At 44.8% G+C, this 22,107-nt stretch overlaps 1 protein-coding gene across 2 annotated transcripts in view; it reads right to left on the minus strand.

The window, feature by feature from the left end:
- rassf1 (Ras association domain family member 1) overlaps nt 1-22,107 on the minus strand; it is a 121,295-nt gene that overhangs the window by 10,036 nt on the left and 89,152 nt on the right. Inside the window, exons 3-5 of one of the 2 annotated variants that reach the window (XM_063067849.1) lie at nt 11,164-11,277; nt 2,449-2,553; nt 118-421 (exon numbers count right to left, since the gene is read on the minus strand). In XM_063067849.1, the coding sequence (XP_062923919.1) occupies nt 118-421; nt 2,449-2,553; nt 11,164-11,277 (523 nt within the window). The remainder of the gene's footprint in view (nt 1-117; nt 422-2,448; nt 2,554-11,163; nt 11,278-22,107) is intronic. The other variant, XM_063067850.1, reaches the window with a different exon arrangement.

Below are 22,107 nucleotides of genomic sequence, written 5' to 3' on the forward strand. Positions count from 1 at the left end.
TGGGATGTACTGAGATTGTGAATGGCAGTATTTCTGCTATACTTCCAGCATTTGCAGAATCTCTTGTATTACGTCTTAACTGGCCTGAGGACAGCAATATTCTCTGAATAGACATACCTTGATCGTCTTTCTCAATCCGTTCAAACAGGGCAAACTTGCGGGGATTATCCACCACCATGAACTTGTTGAGCAGTGCTTTGATCACCTCACTGGCCTTTGTGTGGCTGCTGATGTGCAAGTGTTTTACGGTGTCCTTCGGGAGGTAGAAGGACGTGCGGCGCTTTATCGACTGCGGCCGTGCTGGCGTTGCTGCTTTCTTGGCGTCGTAAATTGACTGAGGCTTCGTGTTTGCAGAGACAGAGATTGGCCTTACCAACTTCAGCTGCACCTTTATGAACCCGGTGTATGTACCGTCACTGTTCTGTGGAGGTGATGGAAGTAGAGAAAAGTCAGAGCTGTCAATTGTCACATTTACATCGTGCACTCTGTCCTCATCCACGCTGAAGCAAAGCTTGGATCGCAGGCTCATTTTTTCTAGGCTGATTTTGCTCCACCAACTTCTGCTGAGGTACCATTTGGTTGTGATGTTGCTCGCTGGTTGTTATTAACTATGCCAACTTAACAACAATGAGCAGGCATTTGAGGTATTGAAAGGCAAGGAAAGTCTATGAAACTCGAGCTAATGACTGTACTTCTAAGGTCTAGAGCACTGCTGCACAGAAACAGGCCCTTCAACTCACTTAGTCAATGCTAAGCCATGATTCTGCTTAGTCCCATTGATATGCACCAAAACCATAGCTCTCCATACCCCTTCCCATCCATGTACTTACCCAAATTTCTCTTTAATGCTGAAATCAAACCCATATCTATCACTTCCACAGGCAGCTCATTTCATTCCCCCTTAAATATTTCACTTTGCACCCTCAACCTATGACCTGTAGTTCTAGTCTCACCCAACCTCAGTGGAAAAGCCTGTTTGTATTTGCCCTGTCTATACCCCTCTTAATTTTGTATACTCCTATGAAATCTCCCCTCATTCTCCTATACTCCAGGGAATGAAGTCCGAACCTATTCAATCTTTCCCTATAACTCAGATCCTCAAGTCTCGACAACATCCTTGTCAATTTTCTCTGTACTCTTTCAAACTTATTTACATCATTCCTGTAGGTAGGTGACCAGAAATGCACACAGTATTCCAAATTAAGCCTCACCAATGTCTTATACAACTTCAACATAACATCCCAACTCTTGTACTCAATACTTTGATTTATGAAGGTCTTTACAACCCTATCTACCTGTGATGTCACTTTCAATGAATAATGGATCTGTATTCCCAGATCCTTCTCCTCAGTCCCCTACCATTCACTGTGTAAGACCTACCCTGTTTTGTCCTCCCAAATTGCAACACCTCACACTTGTCTGCATTAAATTCCATCTGCCATTTTTCAGCCCATTTTTGTGGTTTTATCTGTAAATTTGTTGATCCAATTTACTACATTATCATCCAAATTATTGATAGAGATGGCAAACAACAACAAACCCAGCACTGATCGCTGCAGCACACCACTAGCTATAGGCCTTCAGTCAGAGAGGCAACTTTCTACCACCTCTCTGGCTTCTGTGAAGCCAGGGAGAGGACATAAAAATCACAACGAAGCAATAACTAAAAAAGCAAGTTAATTTAGTTCATCCATGTGAGCACACACTGGTAACATGGCAGAGCAAGCCAGAGGGCCCAAATTATCATTGTCACATTGGATGGACATTACGTGGTGTACTTCATCTTCAGGTTAGTTTCAGGGGCCCTGTTAACAGTGGATGTCCCTGTGCTGATGTAAACAGCAATGAAAAAGGCTGTCAGGCAGAATTAGCCGCAAGATTATATCAGACAAGCCCAGCTGGTTCAGTGGAGAGTGGGAGGAAATTCTGGCATCAGTGGAAGAAGGAGACTAATGCAACCTCCTCCACCCTCTGCTGCTACCCTGCATTTTAGGACGGGCAATTCCCAGGACAGAGAAGTAGTAAATATCCCCGCCCGAGTGAGAAACGCAGTAAAAAGCACATTAAAAGGCTAAAGACAAAACACAGATACGAATGGGGACTATTTAACCACTAATACAAGTTTTTATCTCATGTTCTCCACCATATCAAAGTAATGCAAGTCATAAAAGAATGCCTATTCACTAATGAGATGCAGAAGCACAAGAAAGCTGCCAAGTTATAATAATGGGTGGCAAATACTATCCAATAAAAGCCTATTCATTTTTGAGAACAAGACACTACTGGGTTTATAGGCAATTACTGATTGTTTTAAAAGGCGTTGAGTCCCCACTTATACTGTTGCATTCAATATGGTGAAGTTACCCCTAAAATATTGTTAGAAATTTGACGTTAAAAAAAATTGCCGCTTATGATCAAGGTATAATCACACATCACTTGTTAACTTACCAGGGTCATGATGAGATCACTGTTGATCTGTGAGTTGTACTCTTTAACCTTGGATTCGATTTCATCACGTGTAAGGACCTGTTTCTCCCAATTAATGTATTCATCCTGGAGAATAGCAGGGAAACTTTAATTATACACAACCTTCATTAACCCATCACAAGGCAGGTACAGAAAGGGATGTGGGGAAGAGGGTGGGAGATGTTGCTTTCATTCACTTTATAATTCCAATTTTCATATGCACATTGGTTTGAGATCTAAATGTGGTGGTTTATCTAGTTGTCATTTGACCAATTCCGTCAGTCACATACACGGCATCTTGGAGCAGGCAGTCGGGTCAGAATTACCTACTTCTACCTGTTTCTTATGTTCTACTTGTCAATGGTAAACCCTTCACATGTTTAACATGTAAGTGCTCAGAGAAAGTAAAGTAGTCTTTGATGGTGAAAAAGGCTTACCTATTAAAATTTGATATTTAGTAAACAATCTTACCAACACACTGGCTACAATTTTTATAGCCACTTTAATGTATCAAAGTGTCCAGTCTGCTTCTAAAGAAACATAATTTATTTATTTAGGCAAAGGAATATGGATTTCTTCCCAGCAGGACAAGTGGTTGATGCGGACTTGGACCCAGGTGCCCATTTCCAAGCTGTGGCACCCGAGGACTTTGATCCCACCAGAGTGAAGCTTTGGTTACCATCAATTAGTACGTACGAACATTCCTGTGACAGGTGGTGGCAAAAGCAGTTGTGGATGTCTCCCCAATCCTTTTCAGATCTTTACTTTTTACGAAATACTGCTCTTAACCTCTTGTCACATTCTTTGGCTCTCTGACAATTTTTAAATTGAGGAGGTATAGTAGGGGTCGAATTGTCATTGGGTATATTTGAGTATATTTAAAGTGGAAGTTGATACTTTTTTGATTAGTAAGGACATCAAAGGTTACAGGGAGAAGGCAGGAGAATGGGAACGAGAGCAATAATAAATGAGCTGTGATCGAATGGCGGAGCGGACTCAATGGGCTAAATGGCCCAATTCTGTTCCTATGTCTTATGGTCTAAAATAACAGACACGGGACTTTATCCTCCTGATTCCAGAGTTATTTATGCACATGAATGTAAATTCCCCAGCTGCCATGGTGAGATTTGAACTCAATGTCTCTGACTGGACCAGTGGTCCAGAACTCTGTTGCTGGTCCAACAATTTACCCCCTACCATACCAACACCCCAGTTTAAAAACTTTAAGAGCCAAAGAATGTGACAAGAGGTTAAGAGCAGTATATCATAAAAGAGTAAAGATCTGAAAAGGATTGGGGAGACATCCACAGCTGCTTTTGCCACCACCCGTCACGGGAATGTTCATACATACTAATTGATGGTAACCACAGCTTCACTTTGGCGGGATCAAAGGAGCCTTTCAAAGTCCGAGGGTGCCGCAGCATGGAAGCGGGCACTTTGGTCCAAGTCCACACATCAACCACTAATGCTATTTTTTATTCTCTCCATATTCTCACGTCCCCCACTGAAGGGAAATTTACAGTGGCCAGCTCACCTACCAACCTGCAGATCTTTGGGGAAGGGGAGAAAGCAGAGTACCCAAGGCAGAAGATGCAAACACACAGATGGTCAGTATTGAACTTGGATCCATTGCTGCGTAAGGCAGCGACTTTACGAGCTGAGCCACAGTGACCTGCACTCATCTATCTGATCTGTAGTCAAGGAAAACTCATTCATAGCAATGGTGACAGTGACTGCAGTGGAGAATGGGGCACGTGATGCATCAGAGGCCTACCAACTACCAACAAAAACATGCTCATTCAAAAACCATGCAGAGACTTCACAGTTCTAAATTAACACACAGAAAATGCTGGAGGAACTTGGCGTCAATTGTTCATTCCTCTCCATGGATGCTGCCTGACCTACTGAGTTTCTCTAGTATTTTGTGTGTGGTACTCTGGATTTACAGCATCTGCAGAATCTCGTGTTTACAATTCCAAATTAGTTGTGGGGAACGCTTGCCTATCTCCTGTGCTCGTGCTAAAATTAAATCAACAGCTGAAGGATTCAGGAAGGAAAAGGATTGCTTGGCAGTTTCTGCCCATGTGTTCAGGATGTGTCAAACAATTCCCGGAGGGTCCATTATCAAATGGAAAAGCCACATCCTGTTCACTACGTGGTCTCAGAAGGTATCATTGCTCGACTCACAGCACGCTTACAAAGCAAACCCACGTGTGTTTTGGTGAGGGGCACTGGAAGTCCAAAGCTACACCCCAGTGCATGGAGCACATGAAGAGCTAATTTTCCAAGACCCCCCGAACAACTTGCATCTTTAAGGCTGTAAAATGACTGAAGGTCCTTTATAGAAACATTACCAGGCTAAACTTAACACTAAGATCATAATATGAAAATGAGAAAGGTGAACACGGTAGTAGATATTTATAAAAGGAGGCAGTAAAGTGACAAGGGCTAAAGAGGGAATTCCTGAGTTTATGGTGTAGTCCAGGGGTTCCCAACTTTTTTAATGCCATGGAGCCTTACCATTAAGCAAGTTTGGGAACCCCTGAGACTCTAGTCAGTTAACAGCCCAGAGGCAATTGTGGAGTAAATGAAATTACTATGTTCAAGAACCCAAATCAAGCTTAAAACATGGAAGCAAACAAGAATCCAGCAGGTAGGCAGCCAGTTCATTTGTGTTACACTTCAGACTGAGTAAAAAGAATTACTTCATATGACAGCTCAGCTTGAGATTCTGCAGTTAGGCCTCCAGTGCAGTACTTTGGCCTGGTAAGAGCCGAATCCCTCCCCGCCCAGTCCCTCACGTACTGACTCACTCTGTTCTGGATCTGGTCCAGAAGAGAGAAAGAGATTGTGGGGGCGGTTGTTCGTACAATCAGGTTGGAGACTACCAAATCTATCTATCTATCTAAATGGAATGAGGTGTTGTTCCTCTAATCTGTGTCTAGTCTCAACTTGGCAGTAACAGAGGCTAGGAACAGACATATAACCACATAACAATTACAGCACGGAAACAGGCCACCTCAGCCCTTCTAGTCTGTGCCGAACCCTTTTTCCCACCGAGCTGCACCGACCTGCACTCAGCCCATAACCCTCCATTCCTTTCCTGTCCATATATCTATCCAATTTAACTTTAAACGACAACATCGAACCTGCCTCAACCACTTCTGCTGGAAGCTCGTTCCACAGCTACCACTCTCTGAGTAAAGAAGTTCCCCCTCCATGTTACCCCTAAACTTTTGCCCTTTAACTCTCAACTCATGTCCTCCTGTTTGAATCTCCCTCACTCTCAATGGAAAAAGCCTATCCTCGTTAACTCTATCTATTCCCCTCATAATTTTAAATACCTCAATCAAGTCCCCCCTCAACCTTCTACGTACTAAAGAATAAAGACCCAACTTGTTCAACCTTTCTCTGTAACTTCGGTGATAAAACCCAGGTAACATTCTAGTAAATCTTCTCTGTACTCTCTCAATTTTGTTGACATCTTTCCTATAATTCAGTGACCAAAACTGTACACAATACTCCAAATTTGGCCTCACCAATGCCTTGTACAATTTCAACATTACATCCCAACTCCTATACTCAATACTCTGATTTATAAAGGCCAGCATACCAAAAGCTTTCTTCACCACCCTATCCACATGAGATTCCACCTTCAGGGAACTATGCACCATTATTCCTAGATCCCTCTGTTCTACTGCATTCTTCAATGCCCTACCATTTACCATGTATGTCCTATTTTGATTAGTCCTACCAAAATGTAGCACCTCACATTTATCAGCATTAAACTCCATCTGCCATCTTTCAGCCCATTTTTCTAACTGGCCTAAATCTCTCTGCAAGCTTTGAAAACCTACTTCATTATCCACAACTCCACCTACCTTAGTATCATCTGCATACTTACTCATCTAATTTACCACTCCATCATCCAGATCATTAATGTATATGACAAATAACATTGGACCCAGTACAGATCCCTGAGGCACACCACTAGTCACCAGCCTCCAATCTGACAAACAGTTATCCACCAGCACTCTCTGGCATCTCCCATCCAGCCACTGCTGAATCCATTTTACTACTTCAATATTAATACCTAACGATTGAACCTTCCTAACCAACCTTCCATGTGGGACTTTGTCAAAGGCCTTACTGAAGTCCATATAGACAACATCCACCGCTTTACCCTCGTCTACTTTCCTAGTAACCTCTTCAAAAAATTCAATAAGATTTGTCAAACATGACCTTCCACGCACAAATCCATGTTGACTGTTCCTAATCAGACCCTGTCTATCCAGATAATTATATATACCATCTCTAAGAATACTTTCCATCAATTTACCCGCCACTGACGTCAAACTCACAGGCCTATAATTGCTAGGTTTAGTCTTAGAACCCTTTTTAAACAATGGAACGACATGGGCAATACGCTAATCCTCCGGCACCATTCCTGTTTCTAATGACATTTGAAATATTTCTGTCAGAGCCCCTGCTATTTCCACACTAACTTCCCTCAAGGTCCTAGGGAATATCCTGTCAGGACCCGGAGACTTATCCACCTTTATATTCCTTAATAATGCCAGTACTTCCTTTCACATGTCAGTGTGGGAATGGAAAGAAGAACGAGAATGGCTGGTCTTTGGTCTAGATTTACAGCATTGCAGACTTCTTGTGTGGCTACGGATGAGACTCCTTCTGCCATTCAACATTGAAGAGTTTGGAAGCTCCTCAAAAACAAGAGGGTTTATCACCCTAGGAGCCACACGAATGGCAATGGTAAATATGCACAGAATCATCAACATTGAGTATGTTGACTAATCGGCACTAAGAACATAAAGGGGTTTGTTTGTACTGTTATTCTTTTTATATAAATTTATAATGGAAAATGTTTATTTTTGAAATTAACAAAGGAATAACCTCAACAATACAAATCCCTTGCCATTACATCCCATTGTTGTCTTCATTATGCTCAAAGGTGTTCAAGGTAGGAAAACACTAGATGCTATTAGACTGTAGAAACAAGTTTTGGAGGTAAGATATGCAGATTTGTGAACACTGTGAAAGAGATCTAGTGCTTATTAATGTTAAGTGAGAAATCCAGCATGACAGAAACAAATATTTGTACGTGCTGCACCAATGCCCAGGAATAGGAAAGGCTGCAGAAAGTGGTGGGTATAACCCTGCCCATCACAGGCAAAGCTCTCCCCACCACATGAAGGGTCTTGGCCTGAATCGTCGACCGTTTCTTCCCCTCTGTAAATGCTGCCTCACCTACAGAGTTCCTCCAGCACTGAGATCTATATGGTGCGCTGCCACAAGAAAGCAGCATCCATCATCAAAGGTGCAAAGCACCCAGGCCATGCCCTCCTCTCACTACTACCATCATGTAGAAGGTCTTATGTCCTACACCACCAGGTTCAGAAACAGTTATTACCCTACAATCTTCAGGTAACTATTCCAAATTGATTCTGAACTGATTCTATGACCTACAGACTCACTTTAAAGGACTATTTACAAATCACATTCTCAGTTTTGCTTTTTATTTGCAGTTTGTCTTCTTTTGCACATTGGTTGTTTATTAGTCTTTGTCTGTTTAAATACAGCTTTTCATAAAATTCTTTTTTGCGGCAAGAAAATGAATCTCAAGGTAGTATACACACAATAATAATAAATTTAATTTGAACTTCTAACTTTGAACACACACACAGTCCAAAGAATTAACTCTGTCATTTTCTACTGACAGACTTAATCGACAAGATAGATCAAATTTTTAAACTTGCTCATTTTATTTATTCACAGTGATTGGACCTTTAAACTCGAAGTAACTTTTCCAAAGAAACAATATAGAAGTGAAATCAGTCAGAATTGTAAAGCAAGGAACTAGGCACACTGGTTCAGAGTTCTGGTATGAGGGGACCATTGAATTTATTATAATGTAGAACTGAAAGACCACCCTGTGGAACAGGACATGGGTCCAGACAATGAAAAATGTAACAGGAGGGTGGGGAGATAAAATATACCCAGAGGTGTAAGAATGAGTAGTATGCAAATCAAAACTTGTTTTTTTTTGCAAGAAATTGAATATCTTGAAGAAAAATGTGAAGGAAATCTGAATTTTCCCAGAACATGGGAGGGGGGAGGAAGGAAGGAAGCCAAGATAAGGAATGACTAGCAGGGTGCACTTAATTCTTACCACTGGCCTTTGGTCCACAAACTTCCCACCCTTCCGTACTTCCTGCTGACTCTGTCATTAGATCATCACATTACAAGTAGGGGATGGGTAGTCCACGTGGAACACCCTGCGGCTGTCTGCTATCATACACCCTTGCTTAGTGCTTGAAGTAGATTTGGCACTGCCATGTTCTACTGATACACATCCAATCAATTATTTCAGGAATAGTGTGAACTCTTAGTCAGGGGAGGTTGGAGAGGAAACGAATAAAAGACAAACTATTTAACGCTGTAGGGATTAACAAAAAGCTCCAGATGAAAATGACCTCACTCCAGGATCAACAGTTTCATCACTGGATGTGGTTGGTCCCTCCCCCAAACCAAGGCAGCCAGTTCCACATAGCTTTTCATAGTTTTTAATTAGCTGATACAGGGGACATGATTGTGAGACTGAACATTCAAGTAGTTTGGAAGGCGGGACTGAGGCATTTGGGGCAAGGGGAGTGAACAGTGCAACCAGCAGAGGGTCTCGGGGAGAAACAGAAGCAATAGTGTGAAGAAGCCTCAGGAAAGCAGCCAAGTCAACCCCTCCCAGAAGATGTAAACATTTGAGAGCAAGGACAACTACTGCACTGTTATCAGGCTCTTGCACAGATCTCTCATATACTGAAGAATGAACCCATGATCTCCCAATCTGCCTTGTTGTGGCTCTTGCATTTTCATCTTCCTGCACTGAACTTTCCCTACAATTGCAACACTATGTTCTGTATTGCTTTCCTTTACACTATATCAATCAATTTATGTACAGAATAATCTGCCTATGTGGTATGCAAGCAAGAGCTTTTCACCACACCTATATAATATACTGTAGTTTCTGGAAATAACTTGGAATATGTGTAGCTCAGGGGTATGACGGGGTTGAAATGAGTTGTTCGCTTACCTTGGCAATCTACTTCCAAATGTTTCAATACCATTCGAGGAGACTCAATCAGTGAAAAGTGTGCTGATGATATCTCCTCATATGGTGACGAAACGTTTGCAAGTCGATTGCCTGGATTGGAAAACTCAACCCAACTGTAGATTCTGCTGCATCTCTCCCGTATCTCCATCATTTTTAACGAACATTGAAGTTAGAAGAAAAGCGTGGGCCACGACCTGTGCGTCACACAAACCACCTTCCCTTCATTCCATGGTCCACTGCACTCTCCTTTCAGATTCTATCTTCTGCCCTTGGCCTCTTCGACCTATCATCTCCCAGCTTCTCACTTCATTCCCACCTACCCGTCTTCCCACTCTCACCTGGATTCACCTATCAACAGCTAGCTCCCACTGCACGCCTCACAAAAACTTTACTCTGACTTCTGCCCTCTTCTTTCCAATCCAATGAAGGGTCTCAGATTGAATCATCGATTGTATATTTCCCTTCATAGATGCTGCCTGACCTGCTAAATTCCTCTAGCATTTTGTGTATTGCTACCTGTATGGAACATATTGACTTCCATGCAAGTCGCTACATAAATACAAATTGTTTTCTGTGTTAGTTGAAAGGCCTCGGGTTGGCTTTAATATTTGCTGTACAGCCATATCCATGAAAATGTGTTATTTAAATGAATCACTGTAAATGGTGCTTCGTGAGTGGAGAGTGGCCCAAGAAAAATCAATCATAATTGAGTTGCAGTGTGGAACTCAGTGCTATACCCAGGCATCACATGGAATCCTCAGTGCAAACAGACCTCTAGCTCTTGCTGGGTTGTGCTTGAAACGGAATCCTCAATTAGGACCGTCTATGAGCTTTAGTTTCACTGATACGTGGTAACTTTGTAAATTCAAAGTGAACGGGAACTGGTCTTGGCAAGTCCTACTGGAAGTTTTACTGAAAGTTTCAATGAAAATAAAACCTAGAAGGAACAGAATCAGCCAGCTCTAGAAGTGCGTGCGTGAGCGCGAGTGAGACAGAGACAGAGACAGAGAAAGACAGAGAGACATGCATACGCAAAGAGAAATTTGTTGAGTGGTTTATGACCAGTCTGCTGGTATATCACCTGACCTCCTGATGCGATCAGCCAACGGTGGGCAGCAGTTTTACCTAACCAAGATACTGGAGCTGGAGATAGGAATGGGGTAAAGGATGGTTAGTCAAGGGTTAGGTAGATATTCTTTGGTTTCTGTCTCTGGACACCCTACCAGCCATCCCACCCCCAATGCTCTCCACAGACAGCGCTTACTCAGCTGACGACTGGGATTCGAGGGGGAATTTTTCTCAGTCAGAGAGGGACAAGTACCTAGAATCCCTAGAAAGACTGATAAAGGTACCATCACAGGCAACGTTCAAGCGTCCAGTCAGAGAATGGACGGGTGCCCACTAATTCGTGTGCGGACATGACGGGCCGAATAGCCCGTTCCCGATCTCTTTAATTCTATTCTCTTCGGGCCGATCCCCTCCTCATTCCACCAGCTCTTTCCCCTTTCCCTCACGGCCACCTCCTCCAAACCCTTCTCCCCCTCGGCTTCCAGCGCTCCACAACCCACCTTGTACTTCCTGGGTTTCTTAATGAACGAGGTCCTGGCTGTGAAGAACTGCTCGAATTCCGAGTCTTCCTCCTGGCTGCAGTAACCACTGCTGCTAGTGCTGGTCCACGTCATCTGGAACGAGGGGGAGGGGTATTTCACTCTTTTTAAGAAAAAATAATTTACGGTTGTGGGAAATCAAAGCAGCCACGTAGCGGGGAGAAAACCCTGCCTCACAACCGAAACCCTGGACACACTGTGACTAGTGATCGCTCTGGTATTGTCTCCGCCAGGCGAGCGAGCGCTTGATCCTCTCTCACACAACCGTTGAGATTGGAAAGTACACACACGGCAAATCTCCGGCGCTGATTTGCTCAAAGAAGGAAGTGCGGGGAATGTGGGATCTATACCGGCCCCTCCTTCTTCCTGTCGTTAATGTACAACGCCACTGATATCATCTCCTAAGTATTCAACGGCTAAATATAGCAGCTTTAACCCCTACCGTGCCAAACTCATCCAACAACCCCTATGGGCAGGCCCTCAGTTAGAAAACAGAAGCAACGCAGAAAGGGGGTTTGGTGCAGTAGGCAATCGGGGTTTGGATGAAAGCAGAACACATTAGACAGCATGGAGGTTCAGCTATTTGATTATACAGCCTCCAAACAATAATCCAATCCAGACGTAAAATGAATTTAAAAACACACAGACTGGGCACCCACACCCGCAACAGGAACGGACACCAACACTCCTTCACATGCCCAATGTGTCCAACCGCATCAGAGATGATCAATTCGAGATCCAAACATTTCCTCGCTGGTAGCTGGCCTGAAGTATAATTATTTCCCTTTTTGGTGAGATGAATTGTGGCGGGGTGCGGGCTGGAATTGCATGAGATCAGGAAGGGCGCACGCATGTCGCACTCTTCTCATGATTAATGTCTCATGATACCTCCCGGAATATCTGTTGCTCAACCAAAGTCAGCCCCAGATTATCCCGCTGTTACACTGAGAGTGATGTGCACAAGGTGCGCTCTTAACATCAGAAGACTTTAAATGTATTTCACTGGACAGAAAGTATGATCGGACATGCGATGACTGTAAAGTAAATGCTACTGTACACACCCAGCCCGGTACGCGTCCACTATCCATTCAAACCTTTACTCTGGCACATTGCCCCTGTGGTAGTGATAACTGGTCCTGGACGCCCAGCAGCGAGATGGGTAGCATTGGTGAAGGGTGAAACACACATACTAACTGAGACTCCGGTCCTTCTCCTCTTTCATCTTTTCACAGGGCACTGTGACTTTGGTCCGCTCTTCCGTTCCCACCGGCCAGCCATTTCAGAACAGCAGAGTGTGCGGCCCCCGCCCCTTTCACCTCTTCCCACCATCCAGGAAACATAAACAGTCTTTCCAGCAGAGAGTGCGGCCCCCGCCCCTTTCACCTCTTCCCACCATCCAGGAAACATAAACAGTCTTTCCAGCAGAGAGTGCGGCCCCCGCCCCTTTCACCTCTTCCCACCATCCAGGAAACACAAACAGTCTTTCCAGTAGAGAGTGCGGCCCCCGCCCCTTTCTCCTCTTCCCACCATCCAGGAAACACAAATAGTCTTTCCAGCAGAGAGTGCGGCCAATCATCTGCACTTCTTCCAATCCTGTGTACTGCATTTCGTGCTCGCAATGTGGTCTCCTCTACATCAGGGGAAAAAAAGAAATGCAGACAAGGTCAAGGCGCACAAAATGCTGGAGGAACTCAGCAAGTCAAGTGGCATCTAGGAAAAGGAGTGCAATCGACGTTTCGGGCCGAAACCCTTCGGCAGGACTGGAGAGAACAAAGCTGAGGTGGATTTAAAAGGGAGGGGGGGAGAAGCACAAGGCGATAGGCGAATCCCGGAGGGGGAAGGATGAAGCAAAGAGCTGGGGAGTTGATTGGGGAAGGAGACAGAAGGCTATTGAAGAAAGAAAAGGGGGGAGGAGCACCAGAGGGGGGCGATGGGCGGGCAGGGAGATAAGGTGAGAGAGGGAAAAGGGGATGAGAAATGGTGAAGTGGGGGGGGCATTACCGGAAGTTTGAGAAATCGATGTTCATGCAATCAGGTTGGAGGCTGCCCAAACGGAACACAAGGTGTTGTTCCTCCAACCTAAGTGTGGCTTCATCACCACAGTGGAGGAGGCCATGGATGGACGTATCGGAATGGGAATGGGAAGTGGAATTAAAGTGGGTGGCCACTGGGAGATCCTGCTTGTTCTGGCGGATGCAGCGTAGGTACTCGGCGAATCAGACTCCCAATCTACGTCGGGTCTCACAGGAGGCCGCACCGGGAGCACCGGACACTGTATATGACCCCAGCAGACTCACAGGTGAAGTGTCGCCTCACCTGGAAGGACTGCTTAGGGCCCTGAATGGTGGTGAGGGAGGAGGTGTAGGATCAGGTGCGGCACTTGTTCTGTTTGCAAGGGTAAGTGTCAGGAGGGAGATCAGTGAGGAGGGGCAAGGGAGTCGCGTAGGGAGCGATCCTTGTGCAAAGCAGAAAGTGCGGGGGTGGGAGGGGGAGAGGGGAAATGCGCTTGGTGCTGGGATCCCTTGGAGGTGGCGGAAGTTTCGGAGAATTACGTGCTGGTCACGGAGACTGGTGGGGTGGCAGGTGAGGACAAGCGGATCCCTATGCCTGGTAGAGTGGCAGGATGGTGGGGTAAAAGCAGATATGCGTGAAATGGAAGAGATACGGTTGAAGGCAGCGTTGATGGTGGAAGATGGGAAGCCCCTGTCTTTGGAAAAGGAGGACATCTCCTTCGTTCTAGAATGAAAAGCCTCATCCTGAGAGCAGATGCAGCAGAGACGGGTGAATTGAGAGAAGGGCGTGGCTTATTTTAAACAAATAACAGGGTGTGACGAGGTACCGTCCAGGTAGCTCTGAGAGTCAGTGAGTTTATAATAGACATCGGCGGATAAGCTGTCTTCGGAGATAGAGGCAGTGAAATCGAGAAAGGGGAGGGAGGTGTCGGAAATGCACACCTACAGATTAGGTGCCTATGTTCAGTGTGCAGGACAATGCTGAAGTTATCTCCCTATTGCTCGCCACCTTTATGCTCCATAGATAAGAGTGGACGTGGAGAGGGACAGAGGGTATTATCTCAGAATAGGACGTCCCATTAGAATGGAAATAAGAAAGAACTTCTTTAGCCAGAGGGTGGTGAACCTGTAGGATTCATTGCCACATACAGCTGTGGAGGCCAAGTATTTGGGTATATTTAAAGCAGAGGTTGATAGGTTCTTGATTAGCAAGCATGTCAAAAGCTTCAGGGAGAAGGCAGGAGAAAGCGTGGAGAGGAATAATAAATCAGCCATGATCAAGAGGTGGAGCAGACTTAACAGACGGACTGGCCTAATTCTACTCTGATGGCTGATGGTCATCCCACTCTCATTCCGACTCATTGGTCTGTGAACTCCTGTACTGCTACAATGTGGCCCAGCACAAGCCCGAGGAACAGCACCTCATCTTCCATCTGGGAACACTGCGACCAAACGCATTTAATACTGAATTCCGTACCTTGATTTCCCTGTCTGTATCAGTCACCCACCTGTAGTATTTCAGCTTGTTTGTGCTTCAACCCTTCCTGGGCGTGACCTGCCGGGAATGTCTTCCTGCTCTGTATTTCACAAGTCCAACATTCTTTTGTCTACCTTTTCACTCTCTTGACAGCTCTCATTCATTGACCATATAACCTTGTGAATAATTTATAACCCAGTTATACCCTGTCAGAGACATACCTCATCCGGATGGGCTGTACACTAAACTTCTCTCTCTCCCTCCCCACTCTGACGAAAGGTTTTTGAGTACAAGACATTGGCGCAGAATTAGGCCATTTGGCCCATTGAGTCTGCACCACCATTCCATCACAGCTGTTTCAAATTCCTTCTCAACCCCATTCTCCTGCCTTCTCCCTGTAGCCTTTAATGCCCTTATTAATCAAGGATCTATCAACCTCCGCTTTAAATATGTCCAGTGACTTGGCTTCCGCAGCTGTCTGTGGCAATGAATTCCACAGGTTCACCACCTCTGGGTAAAGAAATTCCTCGGTTCTGTTCTAAAGGGAGTTTGAGGCTGTGCCCTCTGGTTCTAGACTCTCACACTATTGGAAACATCCTCTCCATTCTACCAAGACCTTTCAATACTTGTTTCAGTGAGATCCCCCCTCATTCTTCGAAACTCCAGCATGTACAGACCCAGAGCATTCAAATGCTCCTCACATGTTAACCTTTTCATTCCTAGGATAATTCTTATAAACTTCCTCTGGACCCTCTCCGATGCCAGCACATCTGTTCTTAGTTAAAACTGCTAATAATACTCCAAATGTGGTCTAACCAATGTTTTATAAAGCCTCAGCATTACATCCTTACTTTAATATTCTAGTCCTCTGGAAACCTGTGTGGATGAGAGTGTGCCAACGAAGACTTACTGTACATTCCCAAACCAAAAGCCATGGATGAACCAGGAGGTATATCATCTGCTGAAGGCTAGATCTGTGGCATTCAAGTCTGGCAACCCAGGCCTGTACCAGAAAACCAGGTATGATTTGCGGAGGGCTATTTCAAGGGCGAAGAGACAATTTCAAGACAATTTTGAACGAGGTTAGAGGCGACATCAGATGCAAGGTAACTCTGGCAGGGTCTGCAAGACATTACTTCCTACAAAGTGAAACCCAATAGTATGAATGGTAGTGATGCTTCACTACCAGATGAACTCAACGCCTTCTATGCACGCTTTGAAAGGCAGAACACGACTACAGCTGTGAAGATCCCTGCTGCAGACCCTGTGACCTCTGTCTCAGAGGCCAATGTTAGACTGTCTTTAAAGAGAGTAAATCCTCGCAAGGCAGAGGGTCCCGATGCAGTACTTGGTAAGGCTCTGAAAACCTGTGCCAACTAACTTACAGGAGTATTCAAGGACATTTTCAAACTCTCTCTGCTATGGGCGGAAGTTCCCACTTTCTTCAAAAAAGCAAAAATTATACCAGTGCTTAAGAAGAATAATGTGGGCTGCCTTAATGACTATCACTCACATCGACAGTGATGAAATGCTTTGAGAGGTTGGCCATGACTAGAATGAACTCCTGCAAGGAGTTCAGCAAGGACCTGGACCCATTGCAATTTGCCTATCGCCACAGTAGGTCAACAGCAGACGCAATCTCAATGGCTCTCCACACGGCTTTAGACCACCTGGACAACACAAACACCTATGTCAGGATGCTGTTCATTGACTATAGTTCAGCATTTAATACCATTAGTCCCACAACCCTGATGGAGAAGTTGCAGAACCTGGGCCTCTCCAATTGGATCCTTAACTTCCTAACTGGAAGACCACAGTCTGTGCGGATTGGTGATAACATATCCTCCTCGCTGACGATCAACACTGGTGCACCTCAGGGGTGTGTGCTTAGCCCACTGCTCTACTATCTGTATACACAACTGTGTGGCTAGGCATAGCTCAAATACCATCTACAAATTTGCTGACAATATAACTATTGTTGGTAGAATCTCAGGTGGTGACGAGAGGGCGTACAGGAGTGAGATATGCCAACTGGTGGAGTGGTGCTGCAGCAACAACCCGGCACTCAACGTCAGTAAGACAAAAGAGCTGACTGTGGACTTCAGGAAGGGTAAGACGAAGGAACACATACCAATCCTCACAGAGGGATCAGAAGTGGAGAGAGTGAGCAGCTTCAAATTCCTGGCGGTCAAGGTCTCTGAGGATCTAACCTAATCCCAACATATCAATGCAGCTATAAAGAAGACAAGACAGCAGCTATATTTTATTAGGAGTTTGAAGAGATTTGGTATGTCAACAAATACACTCAAAAACTTCTATAGTTGTACCGTGGAGAGCATTCTGACAGGCTGCATCACTGTCTGGTACGGAGGGGCTACTGCACAGGACCAAAAGAAGCTGCAGAAAGTTGTACATCTAGTCAGCTCCATCTTGGGCAGTAGCCTACAAAGTACCGAGGACATGTATAGGGAGCAGTGTCTCAGAAAGGCAGCGTCCATTATTAAAGACCTCCAGCACCCAGGGCATGCATTTTTCTCACTGTTACCATCAGATAGGAGGTACAGAAACCTGAAGGCACACACTCAGCGATTCAGGAACAGCTTCTTCCCCTCTAAATGGACATTGAAGCTTTGGACACTACCTCACTTTTTTTTTGATATACAGTATTTCTGTTTTTGCACGTATTTTTAAAGATCTATTCATATACATAATTGATTTACTTGTTTATTTATTGTTTTATTTTACTTATTATTTTTTTCCTCTGCTAGATTATGTATTGCATGGAACTGCTGCTGCTAAGTTAACAAATTTCACATCACATACCAGTGATAATGAACCTGATTCTGAAATGAATGCTAACATTGCATTTGCCTTCCTTACTACCAACTCAACATGCAAGTCAATGTTTAGGAATCCTGCACTAGGACTCCCAAGTACCTTTGCACCCCAATTTCAGAATTCACTCCTCATTTGAGAAAACAGTCTACACGTTATACCTTATACCAAAGTGTATGACTGTACACCTTCCCACATTGTATTCCATCTACCACTTCTTTGGCCATTCTGCTCATCTGTCAAAATCTTTTGTGGACTCATTGTTTCCTCAACACTACCTGCCCCTCCATCTAACTTTAACCTGCAGTATTAACCCCATTTCTCTTCCCACAGCCTGACTTTCTGAGTACATCCAGCATTTTCTGTTTTCATTCTAGTCTGTGCAACAGACTGCTTTCCCCAAAGGTGTCATGGTCTGGTCCGTGAAGTCCGCATTCCGGTTCATGGTCCGGTCCATCGATCCTTGCTCCAAGTTTTCCTGTCTACCCTGTTTCTGTTCCTGTCGAGCACTAATTGAGGCAGCTGATTCTCGTTGGGGCTGGCTGCATAAATACCTCCAGAGTCCAGGGTGTGGCTGCTGGATTGTTCTTGTCCTTACTCCTTGTATCCCTTCCCCTGCCTTCTGTTTCCTTGCCTGAAGCCTTGCCTTGTCTTGCCGGTAACTCTCGCCTCACCTAAAGCTCTTGTCCCGCCTTGCCTTGTCTTGCTGGTAACTCTCGCCTTGTCTCGCCTGAAGTCTTGTCCTGGAGCCACCCTGTACCTAGCTCCCTTCCTGTCCCTTGCCTCCGTCGGGTAAGTCAGGCCATCTTGCCGTTACCCTGCAGTTGGTTCTGTCCCTTCCTGTCCCTTGCCTCTGTCGGGTAGGCCAGGCCGTATTACTGTTACCCTGCGGTTGGTTCTGTCCCTTCCTGTCCCTTGCCTCCGTCAGGTGGAGTACCGCGCCCTGCCCAGGAGGAGCTTCAAGACCCCAAGCCTCAAGTCTCTGGTCCCAAGCCTCGCCTCAAGTCTCTAGTCTCCAGCCTCGTCCTGCTTGCCAGCCTTGCCTAGTTCTGGGGTCCAAGCCAGAGGCAAGACCCAGGTTCCAGGTTCTAGGTCCTTGTCCAGTCTCTGGCTCGGAGTCCAAGCCTGGGCTCCTAGCTTTCTTGTCCAGTCCTGTTCCAGGTTCCCGGTTTTCGTGTCCATGTCCTTGCCCTCGACCTGTATCCTAGTCCTGTCCCCAGTACTTCAATGTCTGTGTCTTGCACTTGGGTCCATCCAGCCACCTCAGTATGACAAAAGGTCAAGTAAAAGAGACCATGTTTACTCTGCAAAGCCATTCCTGGTGGGTAAAAGGAAGCTGACAAGTGTCACCATACTGTGGAGCAAATTCAATCCTAGCAGCTTGGATGAACGATTGATATACACCATTTGCGAAACTAAGTATATAATATGTTCATGTGACATTGGTTTAAAATGCGGGCTATACACCTTCTCCTTCCCTTCTTCGATTAGGTGGTGCCGGGGTCATGTGCTTGCCAACCTGATTGCACATTTTTTAAAAATGAAATTACATAATTGAGCAAAAGAAAAACTTCCTGGTGTGGAGGGCACCACCTATATTGTGTGCCAGAAGACATTGCAGAGGTATGGGTGAGGTTGGGAAGAGGGATTTTTTTCCCGTATTTTGTATTTGTACATACAGAACTATCCCACATTCTCAGGCAAAGGTTCCCAGCCTGGGGTCCATGCACACCTCAGTTAAAAGTAAGGATCTATGGCATAAAGAGAGATTGGGAACCCCTGTTCTATGGTGTAGGCTGTGCAAGGAAGGTCAAGGCATCAGCTGTAAAATTAATAGGGAGCCTGTTTCATTATTCACAGCCACTCGGCTGTGCTTTTCAACATAATGCTGACTCTGCCTCCATTCTACACTGCTGCCCGCTCTTCCACATTCCTGAGGTGGATAATCCAGTTGTGGGAACCACTGGAATTTCAGCTTCGTCACTCATCAGTTGCTGTGGGATATATCGGGGAAGAAGAAGTGACAGACAGGAAAAGTACCCTTTTTCAATGCACGCTGTCCCACAATTCTTGGGATTACTATGTAAATAATTTTCACACACTGAGATCTCCCACGGCAAGCAAGAACCAAAATAGACAGGAATTTACTGATGAAAGCACTTTCATTGACATCAGAACAGCTAATTTTGAACCGTAGCCAATGTTTATAATAATGGGAAATGCAGCAATCATAAACAATGGCCTGATAATAGTCATTGAGAGATACGCCTCAGGAACAGGCCCCTAGCCCTTGGCTACATAAACACAAGACATTCTAAAGATGTGGAAATCCAGACCACCAACACACTCAGAAATGCTGGAGGAACTCAGCAGGTCAGGCAGCATCTATGTGGAGAAATAAACAGCTGACTATTTGGGCCAAGCCCTTTCATGGGGACTAATCGTACCATAACCCATTTTATTCTCCCTAAATTCCGAACAACTACCCCTTACTCTATTTCCCAGCTAAAACTCTAGGGGGCAATTCACAGTGGCCAATTAACCTACAAGCTCATACCTCTATGGTATGGTGGCAGGAAGCTGGAAGACCCACAGAGGGAGAACATGTAAACTCCATAGAGACAGTGCCAGAGGTAGACTGTTGGAACTGTAGGCAACACCTCTACTAGGTGCTCCACCATATCACAGAAGTTAATCAGTTTTATTTTTGTAGATGAAAATATATTGGCCAGAATGCCCGAGATAACTCTCTTGCCTGTCTTTGAATTAGTACACCAAATAGATTTTTCTTTATGTCCCTCCACCTATCTTAAATGAAAGCTAGCAGTAACCCCAATCCCTCAACAGGTCTCCAAGACCTGGGTTAGATACATAAAGCATCTCAAAGTACTGGGAAGATCCTACTAATGCATCTTTGCAAATTCCTCCAAGATTTCTGGAAGGATAAGTATCAGTATAAGGATAAGTAATGTCAGTATCTTTTCCAAAGCTAACATCCTCCAGTTACACTCAGAAAGCAATGTTGATGAGGCCATTTTGTTTGCTTGTCTAACACCACAATGGAGAAACAAAGCTTTTCTTCTGAGGGGCACCAGATAATGCAGATGCTGTTGTAACATAAAAAATACTGAAAGAACTCAACGAGGCAAGCTGCATCTGTGGAAGGAAGTGGGCAGTCAGCATTTCGGTTGGAGTACCTTAATCTAGACCAGCAGACAGAAGAAAAGATTTAACGTTGGGCTCAAAGCCTCGTTGAAGAAATGTAACATGCCACCAGCTCCTGGGATTGTCTGGCCCATGACGTTGCATTTTGCTATGCTTAGATGATACTGTTAGAGTCCCTGTGCCAGGGAGCACACAGTGTGGATGTCGGGAGAAGTGAACCACTCACAAAACAAGCCAGGTTTCTTCTGCCCCATCAGTTGAAAACTCTGTGGTTCCCACGTTGGTCTCGGTCACCTCAGAACCCATAAAACTCAAGTGTAAGCAGGTTATCTTCAATAGAGAAGGAATGCCTAGGAGGAGGCACATGGGCAGAGGAGCTGCTTTTTTTTTTACGGGAAATGTTTTCCCACTGCAATCACTGATGCCTACTCTGCCAGCTCCTGTTGGTACAGCACAGGGGATGAAAAGGAGGCGTGGCAGCTGGGGAAACATCGTGGGACATTTCATTAGAGGGACAGAGAGCTTAGCCTGCTTCACTCATTGCCAAAGCCAGAACAGGCTGATCTTGTGGCCAGATGAAAAAGGAATCAAAAATCTTAATTACATCTGCATAACATAAGGTATATATATAATTAAGGATCAAGGATCAACTTTATTCACCGCGTACACTTACATGTATTAGGGATGTGCTGTGGTGAGTTGGTTAGTGTGCAACAAGAAACTAAAAACAACAAATCAAACAATTAAAAAGAATAATGATTTATATAAAATAAAGTTAGAAGTTAAAGTATGGATATGGAACAAATATACATAAATAACAGCAGGCGTTTACAATGCAAGCAGCATTTATAAAAAGTGCTTTTGTGTGTTTGCAGTGCAGTGACAGGGGTAGTGGAGGGGGTGGGGGGGCTAAATAGAATGGTTGATCAGATTGGGGGATGTAACTTTTGGCTTGAAGAATTTGTTTTAATGACCCATTAGCGTTTCCAGAAGGGAGCCTTTGGAAAGGGCAGCTTGCAGGGTGGGTAATGTTCACAATGATTTGTCCTGCCCACTTCTTTGTTCTGGATGCATACAAGCCCTGCAGTGATAGTAGACTGCAGCCAATGACCGTTCCTGCTGGCCTGGCTGTTCGCTGTAGTTTTTCTACATTGTGAGAGGATGCTGCAACAGACCTCTGACAATATGCAAAATGAAACTGTAACCTGGATTTTATCTTAAAGGCTTTAAAGAAATTCAAGTCAGGAACCAGATTGTGAGCACTTCAAGGCCGCAGCATCAAGAGGAAAGCATGAGAGGTTGAAAGAGAAAAATGTGACCTCTGTTGGTTGCAGCTGCTTTCAATTAATCTACAAACAGGAAGAAACTGGAAGGAAGCAGCAAATACGGCACACAAGGCCGTTTCTGATTCTGGCT

The sequence above is a fragment of the Mobula hypostoma genome, chromosome 15, assembly GCF_963921235.1.
Source record: "Mobula hypostoma chromosome 15, sMobHyp1.1, whole genome shotgun sequence".
Taxonomy (NCBI): domain Eukaryota; kingdom Metazoa; phylum Chordata; class Chondrichthyes; order Myliobatiformes; family Myliobatidae; genus Mobula; species Mobula hypostoma.